The sequence below is a fragment of the Rhododendron vialii genome, chromosome 3a (assembly GCF_030253575.1).
Source record: "Rhododendron vialii isolate Sample 1 chromosome 3a, ASM3025357v1".
NCBI lineage: Eukaryota > Viridiplantae > Streptophyta > Magnoliopsida > Ericales > Ericaceae > Rhododendron > Rhododendron vialii.
In genome coordinates this window covers 24,253,065-24,274,421 of record NC_080559.1, presented here as the reverse complement: position 1 = coordinate 24,274,421, position 21,357 = coordinate 24,253,065, and the positions used below count along the sequence as shown (strand labels likewise).

Below are 21,357 nucleotides of genomic sequence, written 5' to 3'. Positions count from 1 at the left end.
TGCATTTTTAAAGACGGTTGGCCTCATGTTGCAAGTGTAAACTGGGCTAATCGAGTTGGTTTTCCTTGTTTAAATTTGTTTGGTTAAGGACCCATATGCTCATTTTGTATTGTAGAAATGATTCTTCTTTTCATTGTTAGGCACAGTTGCTTATGTTGGGATCCATTTGTGCTTTTGGCATCATGAGTAGTGTTCATAGCAATACAAAATAGAATTACCAACCCTGCAGTCAGGTCCTTCAACTGAATGTGTTTAAGTTAGATATACAAACATTCGAACACTTATGAATATGGTTAAATGGTTGCTTCACAGCAGACTCTGGCTATCTTCGCTCTCGTCGGTTCTTTCTCCATTCCCAAGGCATCTCCGGGTTCGACAAAGCCCACAACCCAACTCGCTTTGCTCGAGCCTCTCTCTCCCACTGGTAAGCCCACAAAAAGCCATTAGTAATGTAGATGATTGATTGATACAAAATAAGTACCATGAGTTAAAGGAGGAAAAACAACCACCTTTTCAAGTTCTGAACGTTGGTCATAGGCTTTGTAATGCCACGCCAGTCCTTTCTTTAGCATTGACTCCTACGCAACAAGAGAATTGTTGAATTCCAAGTTTTAAAAGTCATTTTATAAAGTAAACATACTGAGAAAAGAAAAAAAAAAAAGTGAACATACTGAGAAAAGAAAAAGAAAAATACCTGTACAAATTTTCCATTGCAATATATATCTCCCACAAAACGGTCGTATCGATCTTCGTCGAATACAAGTACTCTCAGACTCTTACCCTGAACAATCCTGGTCAGTTCCTCCTTTGCCTCTTTCCCATAAGGCATTGCACTCTCTGGCGCATCTATTCCCCTGTTAGTTTCTCGAGAAAACTCACTCATCCACTGATAACATAAACAGGAAAGTTAAATCAAATGACATCCCCATTTGCAGTTGGTATTTTACCTTAGCCGAATCCGATACTTGCGGCTCAGAATCTCCTCATTCTGAATATTTAGAACCCTGTGGCATGCAAGACAAGATGATTCCGTTAACAGAAACCGATGAATAGGAATTTGTGCGTCAAGTTTGTATACGAACCTATATCCCGAATCAATGATTTTCTGGTGCAGGGCATCCGCCTTGGGGTAATTCCTCTCAGCGCGAGCTTTAGATCTTTCAACAGCTGCAACGTGAACGTCTCTGGGAACCGCAGACGACTCCCTTGGATCCATCGTGCTCACATATACTGTGATGGTATCCCCATCGGCTACAGCTTTTGCATCCACCTGATTACATTGAAAGCCTTGAGTGATATAGAGAAATTGGGAGTACTTGGAAAGTTTTGGGAATGTGGTTTAGTGTTCTTAACCGGTAGAGTCTGCAATTCAAACTTGAGTCCTGGGGGCAGTGAGGTGGGTACCTCAGAGGAGAGCTCAACCAGAGTATGAGGAAGAGGGAGACCATAGAAGGCCAATAAACCCTACTCAAAGGAACCAACCACAAACCAAATTCAGTATCAGTATTTTAGTATTTTACTGAACAATTCTGATCATATTGAGAACAAGAAAAATTGGAGTTCAATTTTGTTTTGAGCCTCATATCAGGGTACAGGTTGATGATTGAAGCCGTTCACAGAGTAGGTCTGTGTATAAAATGCTGAATTTTCGTGAATATTATAGCTTCATGATTTCGCCATATAAATGATGCAACAATTATATGATGTTTTTACCTATTTCTTATTGGATAGTTTTCTCAATTTCTCCTCCCTTCTTTTTATTTTTCTATTTAATTTACGTTTCTTCTAACAACAACTGTCGGTAATGCACATATAATACCAAAAATAATAAGATCTCAGTGCACTTTTATAGATAACATTGCATTGCACAAGTATCTCATTTCGAAGATATAAAACTTTTCGCACATTATTCATTGTTAGGATGTGGTCAGCATGCTCTCTCTCTCTCTCTCTCTCTCTCTCTCTCTCTCTCTCTCTCAAATGGACCACCAACACACCCACTAGTAATCCTGTTAGTATAACGTTGTACCCGGGGATGATTTGGGGATTGAGAGATTCAAGCAAGCAAAGCACATGAAAAAAAAAAAAGGTCAAAAAGAAAAAGAAAAAAGGGAACCCATAAGTTAGAGAAATCAGGTCTAGGATTGGAGAGAAAGGCTCACCGCTCACCATAACCAAGGAGGTCAGAATAGAGAGACGAACAAACACCATGCTCTTGCTCTTCATCATCCACCAATCTCCCTCCCACTCTCTCTGATCTTTGTATGTATGCTACTACATACCCACATAAAGAACAGACCCAGAAGTTTTTTTTTGGGTTCTCAGCTCTTATACCTCAGTGCGAAAACCCAGGAATTTGCTTTCAATCAGATGTAGAAAAACTAGAAAAATAAGTCTAACATTGGGAAGGGAGAGTGAAGGGGCGGTAGTGGGGGCACAAATTTGGGGAGGGAATGGTGACTGTTTCAAAACAAGGAGGAAGAACATTGGTGAAATGACAAATTTGTCCTTCTACCATAATTAGTTGAGGAGCTGCAAACTATTGAACTATTGCAGAAAGCTGCTACGCCATAGAGATTTGGGCGTAATATGTACAAATTCGAGGCTGAAAATGGGGGAACAAGAAGCCTCAATTGCTTTCGATGAAGAGATTAATGAAAAATGAGTACATAAAGATTGTTTTTTTTTTTAATCGGCATACATAAAGATTGGTGGGCCTAATTAAAAATGACTCTCCTTGTCGTGACCCCAATTGTTCAATAAGATCATTGGACAACTAACAAATACGGAGTAAGTGTTAATCCAGCCAAGAATTAAAAATTAGCATTGGAGCAAAAATGTCAAATTATAGCATTTTGGACATAGTAGCATGCTACAATCTGGCATTTGAATGGCTAAAATAGTCATTTCCGCGGGTGCTAGATGCAAAGGCTTTAGAACCTGCCAAACCTAAATTTGCCCACTCATCCACTTTTGAATGCCCCAATGGAATGCCTACATGAAATGGCAATTTAAAATTGACTAAACGAAAAAGGCCAAATTTGGCCAGATGTTTAGCACAAAAGTTCTGACGGCTAAAGTTTTTTTTTTTTGAATGGTTAAAGTTCAACTCGACTGCCAAGGCGACAATGGAGATCCACAGCAAAGTCATATTAAGTAGTGTCTATTTACTTCGACAAATGGGCATTTTCACGGGTTTGCCTAGGTAATACAGTATTATTCACAACATTATGCAAGGACGGAGCTAAAAAATTTGGTTTCGTAGAGTCAAAAATTAGATCCATGTTGTAAGATATTTTTTTATTAACTAAATTAATTAATTAATTATAAAATAGATATACGTTGATAATTCTAGGTTTGCTATATAATTGGTCCCAAAGACTTATGAAGAAGATATATGATAGCCTCATTTGTAAAACTATCCATTTTAAAAAAAAATAATAATAATACTTGAGATTTCTATGCATTTGAAGTAAGTTGGAGTAATTTTAAAAACTTATACCAGTCAAAATAGTAAACTAAAGGTACAAACTAGTATCAAATATCCTTGTGAAAAACTAAAGCGAGCAGGATCTAGTGGCCTCACTTTTAGATTCATAGCTCCGCCCCTAGCATCATGTCAAATGACCTCCATTTCAAAAGCCTAGAGTTCGAAAACAATTTGAATCCTAGTAGTTGAATTGTTACAAGGAACAAACTTGGGGATTATTTTTGTTAAATTTCCAATTGTTCCACGAATATTACTCCAGCGAACAGCTTGGATCATGGGTTGTGAACCCTGTGTTGCACAGCGGCACAAAAGAATTGGACTATCTAATAATCTTATCAATTAATTTAGCTAGCTTTGTTTACCTCAACATCTGCCTTTTGATGTCTCTTCAATGTCAGTATAATGAGCCTTGAAGCTTCTTCTGGTGTTTTTGGTGGAGGTTTTGATTCTCTCCATGCCACTGAAAGTTTTTTATACCTTCATTGTAAATTCAAACAATTCAGTTGATTTACGGGGGGGTTTAAAAAAGATACTACTACTGTAAATCAAGAAGCTAAGTACATAATTAAAAGATTCTGGGAATTTAAATTTCAAAAATGTTAACATTTCTGTCTAATTTTTGACAACTATCCTAATCAAGCAACCCCATTTACTAATCAAATTAAATTGTGTACAACTGTACTGCTTACCAGTTACCCTGAGCCTTCTTCGCCGAAACTACATGCTTACCGAGTCCTTCAGGAACCTTTAACCAAGAGAAAGAAAACCCAAATTAATTGCATGGGAATTAAATTAAAGAAACCTTAGATCCCTAATTAGCTTGGAAACTCAGATTATGATCTAGTTAAAACAGAACAGTTTTAACCAAGAAAGTGTGATTTGACAGTTCCCAAATAGGAATTCAATAAAGAAAGGGCTTAATTGATGCAAGAAATGGTGATCACGAGGCATGCGTACCTGGGAGGTGATTTCGTAGTGGTAGAGATCGTGGGCAAGGGCGGAGACGCCGGCGTTGGTGGCGGAGACCCCGTGGGGGCGAAGCGAATCGGAGTCCGCCGCCGGCTTGCAGCATTGTCCGTACAGAAATCCAAGGACGTTCCCCATTCGTTCGAATTATCGTTAATTTTCCAACTGGTGGAGCCACAGTTGTGTGAGAACTGAGTAGTACAATGGAAAGGTGAAAAAGGATCAAAAACAGAGGGCAGGGAGAGAGAGAGAGAGAGAGAGAGAGAGAAATGAATGGGCCAATGGATTTGGCTTTTGGTAACAGTAATCTTGGAAGGAAATTGAGGAGGGCAGGAACGAATCAGGATGCAGAATGGCACGTGGCGGATGATGATTGGTTGAGTGGAAATCACTACTGCTGTTCCTTTTGCTGATGAGTGATGATGAAGATCGAAAAGAATATGATTACCCACAAAGACTACATATTCCGGGTACATATTGTTCTAGGAATCCGAGACCAACGATATGATCGGAGTCCGCCTATTTTATTTATTGTTGTTTTTAAAAAATTATCTCAATCAGATATCGATAATAACTTCTACAAAACATTCAATTTTGCTTCTGAATTCATGCATCGGGACATGTACCCTAGATAAGCGTAGGAAAGGTGGATGAAGATCATTAAGTACGTTCACAAAGACAATGCACCCACAAATTTTGCACAAATTTTAATGTGAGGTCTACTAGGAGTCCCACACTAATTATCTGATCTATTTATTAAATATAAAATATTTTTTCAAGAACTCTCGTTAAAAATCAGTTCAATCTAATATCTATAGATACTCGATCCAACCACCTAACTTTTCATTATCCTAAAATTTGAATGAAAAGTTAGATAATTGGATCGAACATTTATAAGTATTGGATTGAGCTGATTTTTTAAAGGAGCCCTTGAAAAAATATTTTATATTTAATGAACTGCTCGGATCGTTTCTATGAGACCTGTAGTAGATCCCACATTAAAATTTATGCAGAATGTATGTGTGCATTGTGTGTGTCAATAGCACTATTGGATGAAGATATATATGCGAGTTTGCGTGAGGAGGATTAAAAATTAGGAGGTCAACGGTGGTTGGGTGTTAACGTCAAGTGGTGGGAACGTGGTAGGCCATGGGGGTGAAGGAGTAGAAGTAGATGACGCTCCTCCCGTGGGTGGATGAGCTTTTGGCCGCTGATGGATTGTGAAATTCTGTAGTGCAAGGTATTGTAAGGCATCTTGTAGGGCGTACTCGAGCAATCAATCTTGATAATGAATGGTTGAGATATAACTTTTAATTATGACCGATAAGAATTATTTAATTCCGGTCATAATTGATTTTTAATGTAGATCATTAATTGATGAGATCGACAACTATGTACCGCTTTACACATGCACTACACAGGGTGCACTACAGTACCCCAGATCCCTCAGCTGACTCCCTCCCAATTCCTGCCCGTGAAATGTTGAAAACCTGGAGTAACATTAGGTACGCCTTCGCTGTCGCTCAAGACCAGCCCAAGGGTTTTAGTGCCCAATACCTAATAAAAAAAAGTGTGTTCTTAAAGAGTTAATACTTAAAATTTTTTACAGTAACAATCACAATACGAGAAAGTCAAACCAATATAAAATTCTACTAATCATTACGTATGAACACAAAATATGAGATCGTCAAGTTTTTGAGAGTGGGTTTGGGGGGCAGCGATTTTGGAGAGGTGTTATTCGGTGGTTTGGGGGAAATGATTTCTGGGATTTAGTGGGTTGGACACTTGGGATTATGGGATAGTGGGTTGGACACTTGGGAATATGGGACAGTGGGTTGGTCTAACTCATTACCTCTAATTGGGCATTTTTTTTCATTTTATTGGGCTTAAAAAGAGTCATACTCAAATCTAAATAGTAAAAATATTGAAGTGCCTCTAAAAATTGAAATTTTTGAGATACCCAAGACCCAAGCCTCTTGGGATTGGGCCGGCTCTGCTATTGCTTTCAATCCAATTATTTCATACTCTCATCCTTCCTAAACAATGGAGTCTGCCAATAGACTTTAGCTCAGTTAGCATCTTCTAATCCTCTCCATGTGAAAGGTCAGTGTTTGAGCTCTATCATGAGAGTTTGGAATTCAGTATTATCGATAGGCTTTGAAATTTCTTGTGGACTACCCTACTAAGGCTAAGTTCCGCTAAGATTTTGGATTTTGCTTGTTTTGTCTTTATCAAATTTTTTTTCACGTTTGTTAGTTTTGTGTTTAACTTTTGTTGATTATTGATTCGTCACATGCGGGGTAATAATGTTCACCATCTTTAAAAGAGAGTGAACAAAATTATTTTCGCCGACTCCCAATTCCTTTGCGTGAGATGTTGAAAACCTTGGTGACATACGTACGCCTTTGTTGTCTCTTTCAATCCAATTATTTCATAAAGCCTCTAAAATCTCTTGTGGACTAACCACTAAGACTAAGTTCCACTAAAATACTTGAAGGCATACTAACTAAAATTTGAAAATATTCGAAAAATTGCGTGCTGCCGTTTTCTCCAAAATATCTGCACATTTGTTTGCTTTATGGACGATATGCTTGAAAGTTGCCCGGTTCACCTAAGTCCGTAGCGCGCGCCCTGCAATCATCAATAAGCTTTTTCAATGGGTGAAATTCTCGTATAGTTGCCTCTCCTAGGGTTGTCCGCCTCGGGGGTGGGGATCCCGCCGCCCCTCTCCCCACCCCCTCCCATCGTCTTCCGTCACCGAGCACCTCTCCCTCCTTCGTCTGGCGCCGTGGATCCTGGGTCTTCTCCCTGCCCCCCTCCGGTGTTGTTGTTGTTCGGATGGAGCACCAACTCGTCTTTCCTGCCTCTGGCGGTGCACGGGGTGTGGTGCCTCCTTCAGCGTCCTCGACCCGTGCTGTGGTGGTTTTGGTGGCAGCCGAGTCCTCTGGCTTCCAATCGGAGTGTAATAAGCGAGGTACGCAGTGGTTCAGGAGTTAGGTTCTGCTTTATGTTGCTGTTGGTTTCGCTGGTTTCTTCCAGCTTTTCTCCGGTCGGTTTCCCCGGTTCGGATCTGTATCGGCCTGGTTCTCTAGGTCCGATGGGTGCGGTTGGTGGGATAATAAAGTTAGGGGTAGATTTTTCTGTTTATTCGGTGTTTGATGCGAAGGTTGTCTCCAGCAACTGTGTTGTTGGTGGCTGTGTTGATGGTGGTGGGATGGCTGAAGTATTGGTGGCCAGCGATCTTGCGCAGGATATCCCTCTTTCTGCGTTAGCGTTTCCTTGGTCCTCTCGCAGTTACAAATCTGTGCCTTTTGCCGCCGGCGCATTTCTTTGGAATTCGTTGGCGAGATTTGCAGCTTGCGGCGGCCATTGGCGTCTGATTAGCGGGTTTCGAGTGGTTTTTTGCTTTAGTTTGTTTTCTTGTCCCTGCGCGGTTTTTTCGCCCCTTGTTGGCTTGTTCCCTCTGTCCGTTTGGATCTTGTTCTCCCGGTCCTTTTGGATAACCCGTAAGTTGAGGTCTTTACCCAACCGAGGGCTCCGGATCCGGCTCTTGTACCCTTTGTGGGATTTTTCTTATTAATGAAAAGTTTCTTCTGATAAAAAAAAAAGGGTGAAAATGATCTGCAGTGTCCAATAGTTGAATGGCAATGGCAGAGTCAAATTCATTTTCCACTTGATCGATATACAAATCTGTGATGAGTTTAAGACCATCATGCGAATCTGTCTACGACAATTTCAGAATGACTATAGCACAATATTAAGAAAGTTGACTCCTCAATATCCCATCTCTCTCTCTCTCTCTCTCTCTCTCTCTCTCTCTCTCTCTCTCTCTCTCTCTCTCAATTGAATTAAATTAACATGAGAAGCTTGTGAGTATGAATTAGCTTTTCTGATACAACTCTTTATCTGTAGAATGTATTGATGATGTCTAATTATGTTGGAAAATATTTTAGGTTATGGTAAATTTCGGTGACCTCCCTGAGGTTTCTGACAAATACAGAAACCTTTTTGAAATGTCAATTGAGTGTGAAAATAAATTGACTTGGTTTGGAGTCGCGTCTTTAATTTCAGTGACATCTATTCGCCATGGATAAACGCATCTTTCATATAGAACCATATCATGTCCTTTATTCATTCTGAGTGAATTCAAAAAAATTGTTTGTCCCTACTTTCATTGAGTCAAAGACTTTTCATTTGAAAGAGTACAAAACACTAGGAATGAGTGAACTTTATTTCATATCTGTTCTTATTGGATAGTGTTTTAATATTCTACTGTAATATATAATGGGAGAGTACCACACAGTAAAATCCCAAATATCTGCCACACTCTCATTTGGATACTTCCATTTTATTCAACTGCATGCTCTCATTTCTTTCATCTTCACCCGTAGTTCGTTTCAACTACTTATAACAATTTTCCTGGCAATCAAGGACCTGATCTGCGACTAGAGAATAACCGAAAGAGAGGTGCAATTCCACTTTCACGGACCAATTTCCCTCGAGACAAACCCATCCGGCCAGCGAGGAGGGAAAGAGGGAGACGTGAATTCAACTTTCACAGACCAATTTTCCGACCCAACACGAACCGGCCCGACGAGAAGACAGAGAGAAAATGATTCTTAACTGGATGTAAGTAAATGCGTTAACCTCTTCACAGTTCTCTTCCAAAAAGTTTGCTTTTCCTCATTTGAACCAATTTGGCACAAGCACCAATTTTTCATAGTATAGTTCGGCTTTTGGAAAAGAGATTTTGATTTTGGACGAAAATCTAATTTGTTTTTATAATTCTTTTAAATTTGTAGTCCAAACAAGCGCCAGTTTATTTTATTTTTTTGGCAAATACCCCAGTATATTTTTATGTACTCTCAATCGATATCTAACATGTTTTTACTGATTCATCAAAGAAATCAAAAGAGGCAATGGATTCAATTCATAAACACCTTGCAAGTGATGCACAAGAATCATCAAATGCAAATGAAAGGTCACAACATCAATCGTGTATGGTACCGTCGCCGCCTACTTCTCATATCTGACAACTTCAATCTTCAGCTGAAAAACCTCAGCAAGTTTCTCAAAATTTAGTATATCGGCGTTCAATGCACAGACTACAAAGGTTCGGTAGTACAAAGTATTTAATCCCACAATCGGCAAAGACTGAGGCCTTGAAATTATGGTCAAGAAAGGACTTCACAAAGGACGGAGCAAAGATAACAAAAATTTTGCAAGGAGAAGACCAATGTACAGGCAAAACCAACTAGTAATAGGTAAATTATTTGATTCGACGCTTAATGTTAGAATTCAATTTTTATTTGTTAAAAAAGAAAGAGCTTTTTAACAAACAATAATTAGCTCTCTCTGTGAGGCTTAGTTTATGTTTATGTGCTTATCTTTCTTCGTCTCTCAAGCTTATTTTTGAGCTAGTTATTATCACAATATGTAAACAATCGATTTGTGTGATGTTTATGAAATTGTTGATTATCGATTTATACTAGAGAGCAAGGCACAAACAATGCGTGTGCAAGTTAAATTTTGAAAAAGATACAAATAAGGGGAGTAAACTGTGAGCCAGATCAACTAAAGGGGTTTTATGTAATTGTAGCAATATATATGGTAGACAATCGTATATCTCTCTGTCTCTCCTCGTCGCCGAGTTCGTCTCCCTCTATCTCTCATCGTCCATCTATCTGTTTTCAGTTTTAATGGGTAATTTGATTCTCCACCTTAGCATTTCTACTTCTAATCTTGCAGTAGTAGACATAAAGGCACCACAACTCCATCTTTTCTAGAAAGTACTGTAGTAATTATATTGTCTCGAGCCACAGAGGAAGAGGATCACCTTTGATCCTCCAATGGATACTAATTAATCCTCAAGGCTTCCACGAAGAAACAAGCTTCTTATCAAATCTACCAAAAACAGAATAAAAGTTAGCAGCAAATACCACCCTCCTTCACTGGAAGGGCTTCTGGCTTATGCCTGTTACTATAAAATCTGCAATTTCCGTCGAAAGTCAATTCAATCCCCTCCCATCTGATATACTTCTTGCTTCCTTCCCTAAAGCCGGAACAACGTGGCTAAAAGCTCTGGCTACCGCAATACTCAGCCACGATTCAAACCCAAAGTGCGATTCCCAAACCGATCAACTGCAAACCCAGAACCCCCGCGAGCTCATCCCCTTTCTCGAAATGGAGACTTTCGGCAAAAACGCATCTGGAGACATCAACCAATATCCTTCTCCGAGGGTTTTCAGTACCCATCCCCTTACTCTATCTTGCCCGAATCTATAAAGAACTCTGGTTGCCGTATCATTTACATCTCTCAAAATCCAGCTGACACTTTTGTTTCCGGTTGGCATTTCTCTAACAAGAGATTTGGTACTAAAATCTCATTCGAAGAGGCTTTCGATGAGTTCTGTAATGGAATTATTTTGGGAGGTCCATTTGTCGATCATGTGTTGGAATATTGGCGTGAGAGAGAGAGAGAGAGAACATTTTGTTCGTAACGTATGAGGAGTTAATAAGGAAGAGGAAAGAGTACATACGTCGGGAATCAAGTTTAGTTCGTATTTCCGAACAGGGGTTGTCTTAGATGGGAAGAAGCTTTCGAGTCCTGAGATGATGGAAAGGATTGAAAATCTTGCAAAACAGAGGTGGGAAGGCTCTGGTTTGGAACCTGAGTTATTTGGTGCTTAGCCTGACATGATATCCTCAAATAAAATCCAAGTCAAATATGGAAATAATCTTTCCACCTTTTACCAAAAATGATTTTGAAGAATTGTGGCTTTCTCAAGATACCGATCAGAGGTCTGTGGCCCTACATCTGTTAAGCATCTAGGCAGTTGAAAAAGGAAGAAGACATACATCGTAAAAGTTGGTAGCCATGGTGAAAAGGCAATGCAATACCCCACTCGGAGGAAATGAAAATGGGAAAGGGTTATTGAAGACAGCTATGACAACCCTCACACTTATTCCTCATGTGATCGGCATTGAGGGTAGGGGTGTGCAAAAAAACCGAGACCCGACGAACCCGACCCGAAGGGTTTCGGGCGGGGCCGAACATATGGTTTGGTCGGGTACACTTTTCCAAAAAAATCAGTTTTCGGTTCGGAGCTCGGGGTGCTGTTTTTTCTTACCCGACCCGACCAAAACACACGAATTCATATAGTTTACTTCGGTTTTGGTCGGACCCGACGCGACCGAAACCCGACCCGACCAAAAAAATCGGTTTCACGAACGGGTATCCCCCCTCCTTCGGTTCGGGTTCGGGTTCGGATCCCAAAAAAGTGATAACCGGCTAGTCGGGTCGGGGCCGAACCCGACCCGTCCGACCCGTGCACACCCCTAATTGAGGGCACTCTATTGTTATTCTTTTGGAATTTGTGAGGGTGTTTTGTTTGGCCTTGTTTGGTTTCGTTGGGTCTTCGTTTTTTATTTGTTGTGCTATGTTGTGATTTGGTTGTCGTGTGAGACTGTTTGTAATCGGTTGATTGTACTATTTATTTGATATCTATAATATAAGTAGGATGATCTTGTTCGATCGTTAAAAAAAAAAAAAAACCCGTATGCCTCAAGATTTTGTGTGTGACTTGTGAGATTAATGTAACATAAATTCCGAAGAGAAATGCTAGGCACATTCTCTATGCATGTGATGATGAAATTAAACACGTATGGACATTAATGAATGCTAGAACATATGCAAGTCTAGTATTAATTTCTCATGTTCGGACATGTGTATTAATCCTGTTTCTCATATCATATAATACCAATAACAACGACAATCGTACAATACGTTCAATATTTTTACTTAGCTTAAATTTTTAGGGAAAGTGAGAAGTGTTATGAAAAGTACATTTGTGTGACCATTGAATCTTTAGTTCAACAATAATACGATAGCATAGTGGTTCTAAGTAAAGTATTCATATTTATTAGGTATTTAGGTTGTCTCATTATATTGTCTATATATATAAAGCTATATATGAAAAGTCGGAAAGTGAAATGAGCTGAGCTAGGGAAAAAAAGGGGCAAAGAGCACAAAAGCAAAACATGAATAACATATAGTAGGTCGTGAAGTTTTATTTTGCATGCTCTTGATAGTTCTTGTCGAAGTGACTATATTTCGATATATTGGTATCCAGTGCTTAATTTAATTTTAACAGAATTTTTTTATTTGTTTTACATGTACTGTTTTCTATTTCTTTCTAATATAAATATATATGTACTGTACTTATCATTATGAATCTCTACTTATATGGGGGTACAGTGGGGTGTGGAAAACCTAAATATTTTACCAAACAAATCCTCTTATATGAAGTATTTTATGCAACAAAGCGGATAAATCTTCAATATTGAATCCACCACATCACTTCAAACCAGTGATCTCCACAAGGAAAAATAGAAATTACAAGTTTGGCCACTGAGCTAAACCTAGTGGTTAATTAGTATATGACAAACAATTATTTATTTATACCATTTTCTTAGAAATTTTAGCACTCCTTAACCTTCTCAACATTTTGACTAAGATCAAGTGCAGAAATTTTAGCACTTCTAGTTTATTTATAAACAATTAAAAAAATTATGAAAATATGAATAGATTTCATTGTTTATATATAGGTTTATCGTTGGAATTATAAATATTATTTTGTTGTATTTTTTGCTTAATATTCAAATTGAAATATTGACACAATTGTATATCATCTCCACCCAAAAGGATGTCAAAAATGACATGGCATGCCAAGTGGAAGAATTGACATGTGAGAATAAACTCCAACCCAAATGTCAAATACTTAGGTATCATTTAACATCCTCCTCTCATGTCAAATTTGACATTGATGCCAAAATTTATTTTTCAATACTTTACCCTAAAAAATTTCCTACAATAAAAAAATGACATGATAGTTGGAGAGCATGCATCTCCGACCCTTGATTTCAAATTAGAGATGCCAAATTTTTTTTTTAAAGGCTTATGTGGCATTTTGGCATCTCCAATTTGACATCAAAGCCTCTTTTCCAACCCTTATACCTAATTCTTTTTATTTGACATCAATCTATTCCTCTCCAACCCTTATGTCAAATGCAATTTTTCAAATTCAAACGGCCAAAATTTTCAAATGGTTATGTTTTTCAAAAATTGGCATGTCACCACTGGCTTGATGCCAAAATTGGCATATTTGGAGCAAGCTTCAATTACACGTGGACTTGGCCTAAGGAAAGACAGCTTGATTGGAACAGAGGAAGCTGTCAAAAGTTTATGTTGAACATCCACCTCATATTTGGCATGCTCCTGTTGGAGATGCTCTTAACATGTCAAATTGTCACGTAAGCCTTCAAAAAAATTTGATATCTTCAAATTTGAAGTTGTTACATTTTCATATTAAATGAAGTATATTAATTAATCTAATGTCATTAACGTTAGAGTTTAGTTCATTCTTTAACTGAAGTCTTATTAATTAATGTGTTAAGTTATACATGTACGTAGTTAATTGTGATTCTACCTAAGAACTATATAAAGGTCTTCTTCAGGTGTTTCTAAGGCAAGTAAGTGAAGTAGTAAAAAACAAAAGGAAAACTATTTTCACTATTTCGGGCAAAGAAAGGTATTTTTATTCGGTAGAGCTTTGGGCTCACACCACTGGTGTAGAGTGTGTGAGAACCATACAACTTGAGTGTTGGACTGATGTATCCTAGGGGAGAATAGTTGTTGTCTGCTACATCGGTTGTTTGGGTTTCAACCACCGCAGAGGCTATATCTCGTTAAAGAAAGCGAGATACCCGCGCCTCAGCCATTCTGATATTGTTCTGAATTTATTAAACATATAATCTGCGGTAATTTCACCAACAATTTTAAGGAGATAGTAAGCATGGAGCAAGCACCAGAAAAGACCAATGACAGCACTGGCGATCTCAACAAGCCCTCCAGGTTCAAGGGAGCCCATTTCAAGAGGTGGAAAGGAAAAGTTCTTTTCTACCTTAGCCTTCTCAAGGTTGCCTACATTCTCACCAGGAAAAATCCGAACATGGTCAATGTCGACGAGATGAATGATGAAGAATACGAAGCTCATCAAGAGCAGGTGGAGAAGTGCAACACAGATGAGTACAAGTGTTGGTATTATCTTTTGAATTGCCTTGCAGATCACTTTTATGATTACTATGATACAACTTACTCTTCTACCAAGAAAATCTGGAAAGCTTTACAGAGCAAGTATGATACTAAAGAGGCAGGAGCAAAGAAGTATGCAGCTAGCCGATTTTTTCGTTTTCAAATGGTGGATGGAAAATCGGTTGTGGAGCTAGCTCAAGATTTCCAGATGATAGTGGCGTAGATGACATCCGAAGGCATCAAGATTAGGGACAATCTTGTGGTAGCAGGCATCATTGATAAATTACCGTCGTCTTTGAGGGAATTTCAAAAGACGATGCACCATAAGCAAAAAGAGACGTCTCTATAGACCTTGATCACTTGCATCCGTGTGGAGGAGGAGGCTAGAGGCGAAGATGCTCTATTGACACAAGAAGGTAATGGGCATTCCACAAAGGTAAATTATATTTCTGCGAGGAACCATAACCAACCCAAAAATCAGTCTCCTAAGAATGCTTATATGCAGCCTCACAAAAAGATTTATAAAAAAAAATAAAAAATCTCACAACAAAGGATTTCATAAAAACTTTAACCAAAGACCCCCTTTGGAAAATCAACAAAACAATGGATGCTTTGTCTGTGGCAAAAGTGAGCATATTGCTCGAATTTACAAGTTTCGAAAACGTGGTCCTGTTCCACAGGCGAACGTTATTCAGGAGCCATTTGTGGCAATGATTACAGACATTTGCATGGTTCAATATGTGGAAGGGTGGTGGGCGGACTCTGGTGCTAATAGGCATGTCTGCTATGACAAAACTTGGTTCAAAGTGTATACTCCCTTTGATGAAGAGAAGACAGTTATGCTAGGTGACTCTAGCAAAACAAAAGTGCTTGGGAGTGGTGAGGTTGATTTGAAGTTTACCTCTGGACAAGTGTTGACTTTAAAAGATGTTCTATACACACCGTCCATGAGGAAAATTCTGGTGTCAAGTTATCTTTTAAACAAAGCTGGTTTCAAGCAAACTATGGAATCTGATCAGTATGTGATAACTAAAAAGGGAACTTTTGTGGGTAAAGGTTATGCATGTGATGGAATGTTCAAGCTAAATGTTGAAATTAATAAAGCATCTACAAGTTCTATTTACATGATGTCTTCATTTAATTTCTGGCATGCTCGCTTGTGTCATATCAATAGTAGATATGTGGGAATCATGAGTAGTCTTGGATTAATTCCCAAATTAACAAAAGTGTTTAACAAGTGTGAAACTTGCAGTCAAGCAAAGATTACAAAATGACTCATAAAAGTGTTCAAAGAACTACTGGATTGTTAGAGTTAATTCCCACTGATTTATGTGAATTTGAAGGAATTTTAACCCGTGGTGGAAATAGATATTTTATCACTTTTATTGACGATTTTTCAAAATATACAACTGTATATTTGATAAAACATAAAAGTGATGCATTTGAGAAATTCAAAGAGTTCCTTCAAGAAATTGAAAATCAATTCGGAAAGAAGATTAAGAGAATTAGAAGTGATAGAGGTCTGAGAATATGTATCTTTTGGCTTTGACTCATTTGTTCAATCACAGGGAATTATCCATGAGATTACACCACCATATTCACCTCAATCAAATGGTGTAGCTGAAAGAAAAAATAGAACGTTGATTGGGTTGACTAATGCCATGCTTATTGATTCAAATGCCCCGTCAAATCTTTGGGGTGAGGCAGTTTTAACTACTTGTTATGTGTTAAAACAGAGTACCACATAAAAAAACAAAACTCATACCTTATCAAGTGTGGAAGGGGCGTAAGCCAAATTTGGGACATTTGAGAGTTTGGGGTTGTCTAGCTTTCGTAAGGCTTACAGACCCTAACATATCAAAATTGGGTGTAAGAACTACCACCTGTGCTTTTCTAGGATATGTGGTAAATAGTACAGCCTATAAATTTTTTGATATAAAAAATAATGTCATTATTGAATCAAGTGACGCTACTTTTCATGAAAAAACATTTGCTTTTAAATCAAGAAATAGTGGGGGTCAAGTTTTCTCAAAAAATATTTTGTCTGAACCTAGTTCTTCTACTCCTCTTGTTCAAAGTCAAGTGAATACGGAAGTTGAACTTAGAAGGAGTAAAAGAGTTAGAGTTGAAAAAGATTTTGGCCCCGACTTTCATGTTTATAATGTGAATGATACTCCTATTTCTTTTCAAGAAGCCTTATTGTTACCTAATGCTATATTTTGGAAAGAGGCTATAAATGATCGATGAGATGGATTCACTAATTTCTAATAAAACATGGAAATTAGTAGATTTACCACCGGGTTGTAAATCTATTGGATGTAAATGGGTCCTTCGAAAAAAGTTTAAACCGGATGGGTCGATTGACAAGTATAAAGCAAGACTAGTAGCAAAGGGTTTTAAACAACAAGCTGATCTTGACTTTTTTGACACATTTTCTCCGGTTACACGTGTGACATCCATTAGATTGTTAATTGCAGTAGCTGCAATTTGTGATTTGAAAATCCATCAAATGGATGTAAAAATAACTTTTCTAAATGGGGATCTAGATGAGGAAATTTATATGGACCAACCCAAGGGCTTTGTGGAGCCCGAACTAGAAAGCAAGGTGTGTAAGTTAACAAAGTCCCTCTATGGCTTAAAGCAAGCTCCTAAGCAATGGCATGAAAAATTTGATTCATGCATGATTGAGAATGGTTATAAAACTAATGAGAATGATAAGTGCATCAACTATAAATCATGTGAGAGTTAACATGTAATTATCAGTCTTTATGTAGATGATCTTTTGATATTTGGCTCTAACATGCATATTATTAATGAGACAAAAAATATGCTTAATAATCATTTTGATATGAAAGATCTTGGTGAAGCCAATTTTATTTTGGGTATAAAGATTACTAAAATAAGTGAAGGTATTTTTCTTGACCAGTCGAATTATGTTGAGAAAATTTTAAAGAAGTATAGCTATCTTGATTGCAAGCATGTTGTTACTCCTTTAGATGCTAGTGTGCATTTTTTTCCTGTTCAAGATGATAATGAGGTGATAAATCAAAAGGAATATGCTAGCATGATTGGTAGCTTGAGATATGCGACTGATTGTACTAGACCTAACATTGCTTACGCAGTTGGAGTACTTAGCAGGTTTACTAGCAAGCCGAGTAGTGATCATTGACATGCTATGGAAAAAGTAATGAGATACTTATCTGGTACCAGAGCCTATGGCTTATTTTATAAGAAGTATCCTGTTGTACTTGAGGGGTATAGTGATGCCGATTGGAATACCTTGTCAGGTGATTCTCTCTCTACTACAGGTTACATTTTTACTTTGGGAGGTGGTGCTATATGCTGGAAGTCGAAAAAGCAAACAATTATTGCTAATTCGACTATGGAAGCTGAACTTATAGCTTTATCTTCAGCAAGTGAAGAGGCGAATTGGTTACGAGATTTATTGCATGAAATCCCTTGTTGGGAAAAAACAATTCCTCTTGTGTTAATCAGGTGTGATAGCATTGCTGCAATTGGTAGAGTAAATAATCGTTACTACAATGGTAAATCCAAACCCATACGAAGAAAACATAGTATTGTGAGATCCTATTTGAGTAGTGGCATCATAAATTTGGATTATGTTAAATCTTGTGATAATCTTGCAGATCCATTAACCAAGGTCTTGGCAAGAGAAAGGGTGGAGTACATCGAGGGGGATGGGGCCGAAGCCCATACAATCATGAATCACGAATGAGGATACCCAACCTGAAGACCAGAGATCCTGTAACTGGGTTCAATGGGAAGAACGAATCATATGGTGATTGTAATGAAGGCACTGATGTTATTTATGTCCATCCCTAAGATGTAAGTGCATTTATCATGTAAGGTTGGAGGGTTGAGTTTTTAAACTCTTAATGAAAGTCTGTAGCTCATATGAGTGGAGTGTTAATATTACAGGAGCACTCTTGACAGATTTCACCTATATAAGTGTGGGAGTGGGGCCTCTTCCTATGAGATTTGGGCTAATCTCAAATACGCTTATGAAAACTGAGATCAACGTAAGACCGTAAAGCGCTGGCTAATAAAGCTCATGTCAACACCTGAGTTATTATGTGTGAGAAGCAATTCTTTATTTCCCTTAAGCAGTCATAGTTCAATGCAGAGCAAACTATTGACTCTGGATTAGAGATTACTGTTTCACTACTAGAGGTTCAATGCAGAGCACACCTTCATGATGCGTAATAATTCCTCTTTGCCCGGTAATATATTTTTACTCTATTTAATATTCAAATGAGTGGGGGATTGTTGTTATATTTTCATATTAAATGAAGTATATTAATTAATCTAATGTCATTAACATTAGAGTTTAGTTCATTCTTTAACTGAAGTCTTATTAATTAATATGTTAAGTTATACATGTACGTAGTTAATTGTGATTCTACCTAAGGACTATATAAAGGTCTTCTTCAGGTGTTTCTAAGGCAAGTAAGTGAAGTAGTAAAAAACAAAAGGAAAACTATTTTCACTATTTCGGGCAAAGAAAAGTATTTTTATTCGGTGGAGCTTTGGGCTCACATCACTGGTGCAGAGTGTGTGAGGGTCATACAACTTGAGTGTTGGGTTGATGTATCCTAGGGGAGAATAGTTGTTGTCTGCTGCATAGGTTGTTTGGGTTTCACCCACCGCAAATGCTATATCTCGTTAAAGAAAGCGAGATACCCGCGCCTCAGCTATTCTGATATTGTTCTGAATTTATTAAACATATAATCTGCGATAATTTCACCAACAGAAGTCAAGGTTGAAGATAATTATCAATTTTAAATACTCCATCTCACTCTGATCCGTACAAAGATTACAATTTCTCCTAAGGAGCTTTTATGGCTGGGGTATAGTTTTTGCCTATACGCAGAGTAGCTTAGACTTCCTTTTATTACCTTATTCTCTCTAAAGTTTCAAATAAATATGATTGTCTCAGATACTCGTAATGATGACATTTTGCCCTTGAAAGTTCCAGCAAATATTGTATTGTGCACATGTTTATAGAAATCATGTTATATACTCTGAGGTTTATTATTGCGTAAGAATGTCAATTTAATTTGGATCGTTTATTTAACTATCCCTTATTTAAACGTTTATTTAAATTAGTATTTCTTGTTTTGTAGATAATGTCAAACTTTACAAAATTAGAATTTGCAGCACTTGATATTCGGAAAATAATTATTTGTGATGGATCCTTGACATAGAGATCCATCTTGATGCCATGGAAATCGGAAATACAATTACAGATGGTAATGATGCATCTCTGAAGGATCGCGCAAAGGTCATGATCTTCATTCGTCATCGGATCGACAAGAACTTGAAATCCGAGTATCTTACGGTCAGACACACACTATAGAAATTATTTTTTGTTCTATTAGGTAAGGCGAGGTACTCAGAAATATCAAAACAAGAAAAATTAGTAGGTTCAATAGGCTTAAGTTGATTATGATTATTTGATCGGTAAAATTTGTTTTGATTTCTCTCCCTTTTTCCCTTGGTGGATGTCTGGTAAAAATCGACCAAATGTCTTGGCATACGACATGTACGCAACCAATGACCTTTCACTTCACATCTGTAGCAAGAATCTCCAAAAATTCTTGAAAAGAGTAATTTGTAAACTCTTTCCCTTTTCTTTAGACACATCTAATCTATTACACTAATCCACTTCTGGAGTAATTCTGCCTTCTTTCTTGATTTCTTAATATACCCTCACGGGAAAGAAATCAGAATTTCCCCAAAAGTGAAATCAATGGAATAGATCAGATGTGTCTAAGGAAAATGCAAAAAGTTTACAGAATAAACTTTTCAAAAATTTTGAAGATTCTTACTACAAAATATGAAGCAAAAGGTCATTGGTCGCGTACATGTCGTACGCCAAAATATTTGGTAGATCTTTATCAAAGATCCACCAAGCGAAAAAGGGTAAGAAATGGAAACGATTTTTACCGATCAAATTAATCATAATCAATTTGAGCCTATTGACCCTATTGATTTATCTTCTTTTGATATTTCTGAGTACCTCACCGAACCTAGTGGAATAAAAAATGATTTCTATAGTAGGTCTTTAACTGTAAGATATTCGGACTTCAAGTCCTCGTGGAGGTGGTGGCAAATGAAGATCATGACCTTTGTGCGAACCTTCAAAGATGCATCATTACCATCTGTAAATGTATTTCCGATTTCCATGGCATCAAGATGGATCTCTACGTCAAGGATCCATGACAAATAATTATTTTTAGAATATCAAGTGCCGCAAATTCTAATTTTGTAAAGTTTGACATTATCTATAAAACAAGAAATACTAATATAAATAAACATTTAAATAAGAGATAGTTAAATAAACGATCCAAATTAAATTGACATTCCTCAGAGTATATAACGTGATAACTATAAACATGTGCACAATACAATATTTGCTGAAACTTTAAAGGCTTAATGTCATTATTAGAAGGAAATTGATTTTTACACTCTCCTAATTGATGCAAACACTCTTTTTTCGTGTTTTAGTAGGTGAATTTATGAAAAAGTCCCTACATGAATACACTTTTCACAAATTTTAGGGACTGTTTCGTAAATTCACTCGCTAGAAGACAAAAAAAAAGTGTTTGTATCAATTAGGAAAGTGTAAAAATCAACTTCCTAAAAACAAATCTAACTACTCCCTCCATTCCAAAATGCTTGTCTGGTCCGCAAAATGGAGTGTTAAAAATAATAAAATTTTTGCAAAAAAAAATCAAAAGTTTTTTAACAACTTACTAGATATCAATAAGTATTTTTAATTTGTGAA

The 21,357-nt window shown here is 37.5% G+C and overlaps 1 protein-coding gene across 2 annotated transcripts; it reads right to left on the bottom strand.

Annotated features, from left to right (window-relative positions):
* Positions 1-187: 187 nt before the first annotated feature.
* LOC131320736 (staphylococcal-like nuclease CAN2) lies at positions 188-4,994 on the bottom strand. Of its 2 annotated transcripts, XM_058351561.1 has the most exons (9): positions 4,448-4,989; positions 4,180-4,235; positions 3,853-3,967; positions 1,354-1,464; positions 1,083-1,270; positions 948-1,004; positions 695-854; positions 510-578; positions 188-421 (listed from the first exon to the last, which is right to left on the bottom strand). In XM_058351561.1, the coding sequence occupies exons 1-9, from the start codon at positions 4,592-4,594 to the stop codon at positions 323-325; spliced, it is 1,002 nt and encodes a 333-aa protein (XP_058207544.1). In that variant the 5' UTR covers positions 4,595-4,989; the 3' UTR covers positions 188-322. The 2 variants fall into 2 exon arrangements, with proteins under 2 accessions (XP_058207544.1, XP_058207545.1); XM_058351562.1 differs by lacking the exons at positions 188-421; positions 510-578 and adding an exon at positions 609-639 and having other exon boundaries at positions 672-854; positions 4,448-4,994.
* Positions 4,995-21,357: the final 16,363 nt, after the last annotated feature.

Coding starts and splice junctions, on each gene's coding strand:
- LOC131320736 (XM_058351561.1), bottom strand. CDS start 4,594: ATGGGGAACGTCCTTGGATTTCTGTACGGACAATGCTGCAAGCCGGCG. Junction 4,236..4,447: donor ACTACGAAATCACCTCCCAG/GTACGCATGCCT, acceptor TCTTGGTTAAAG/GTTCCTGAAGGACTCGGTAA. Junction 579..694: donor GCAATGGAAAATTTGTACAG/GTATTTTTCTTT, acceptor CTTGTTGCGTAG/GAGTCAATGCTAAAGAAAGG.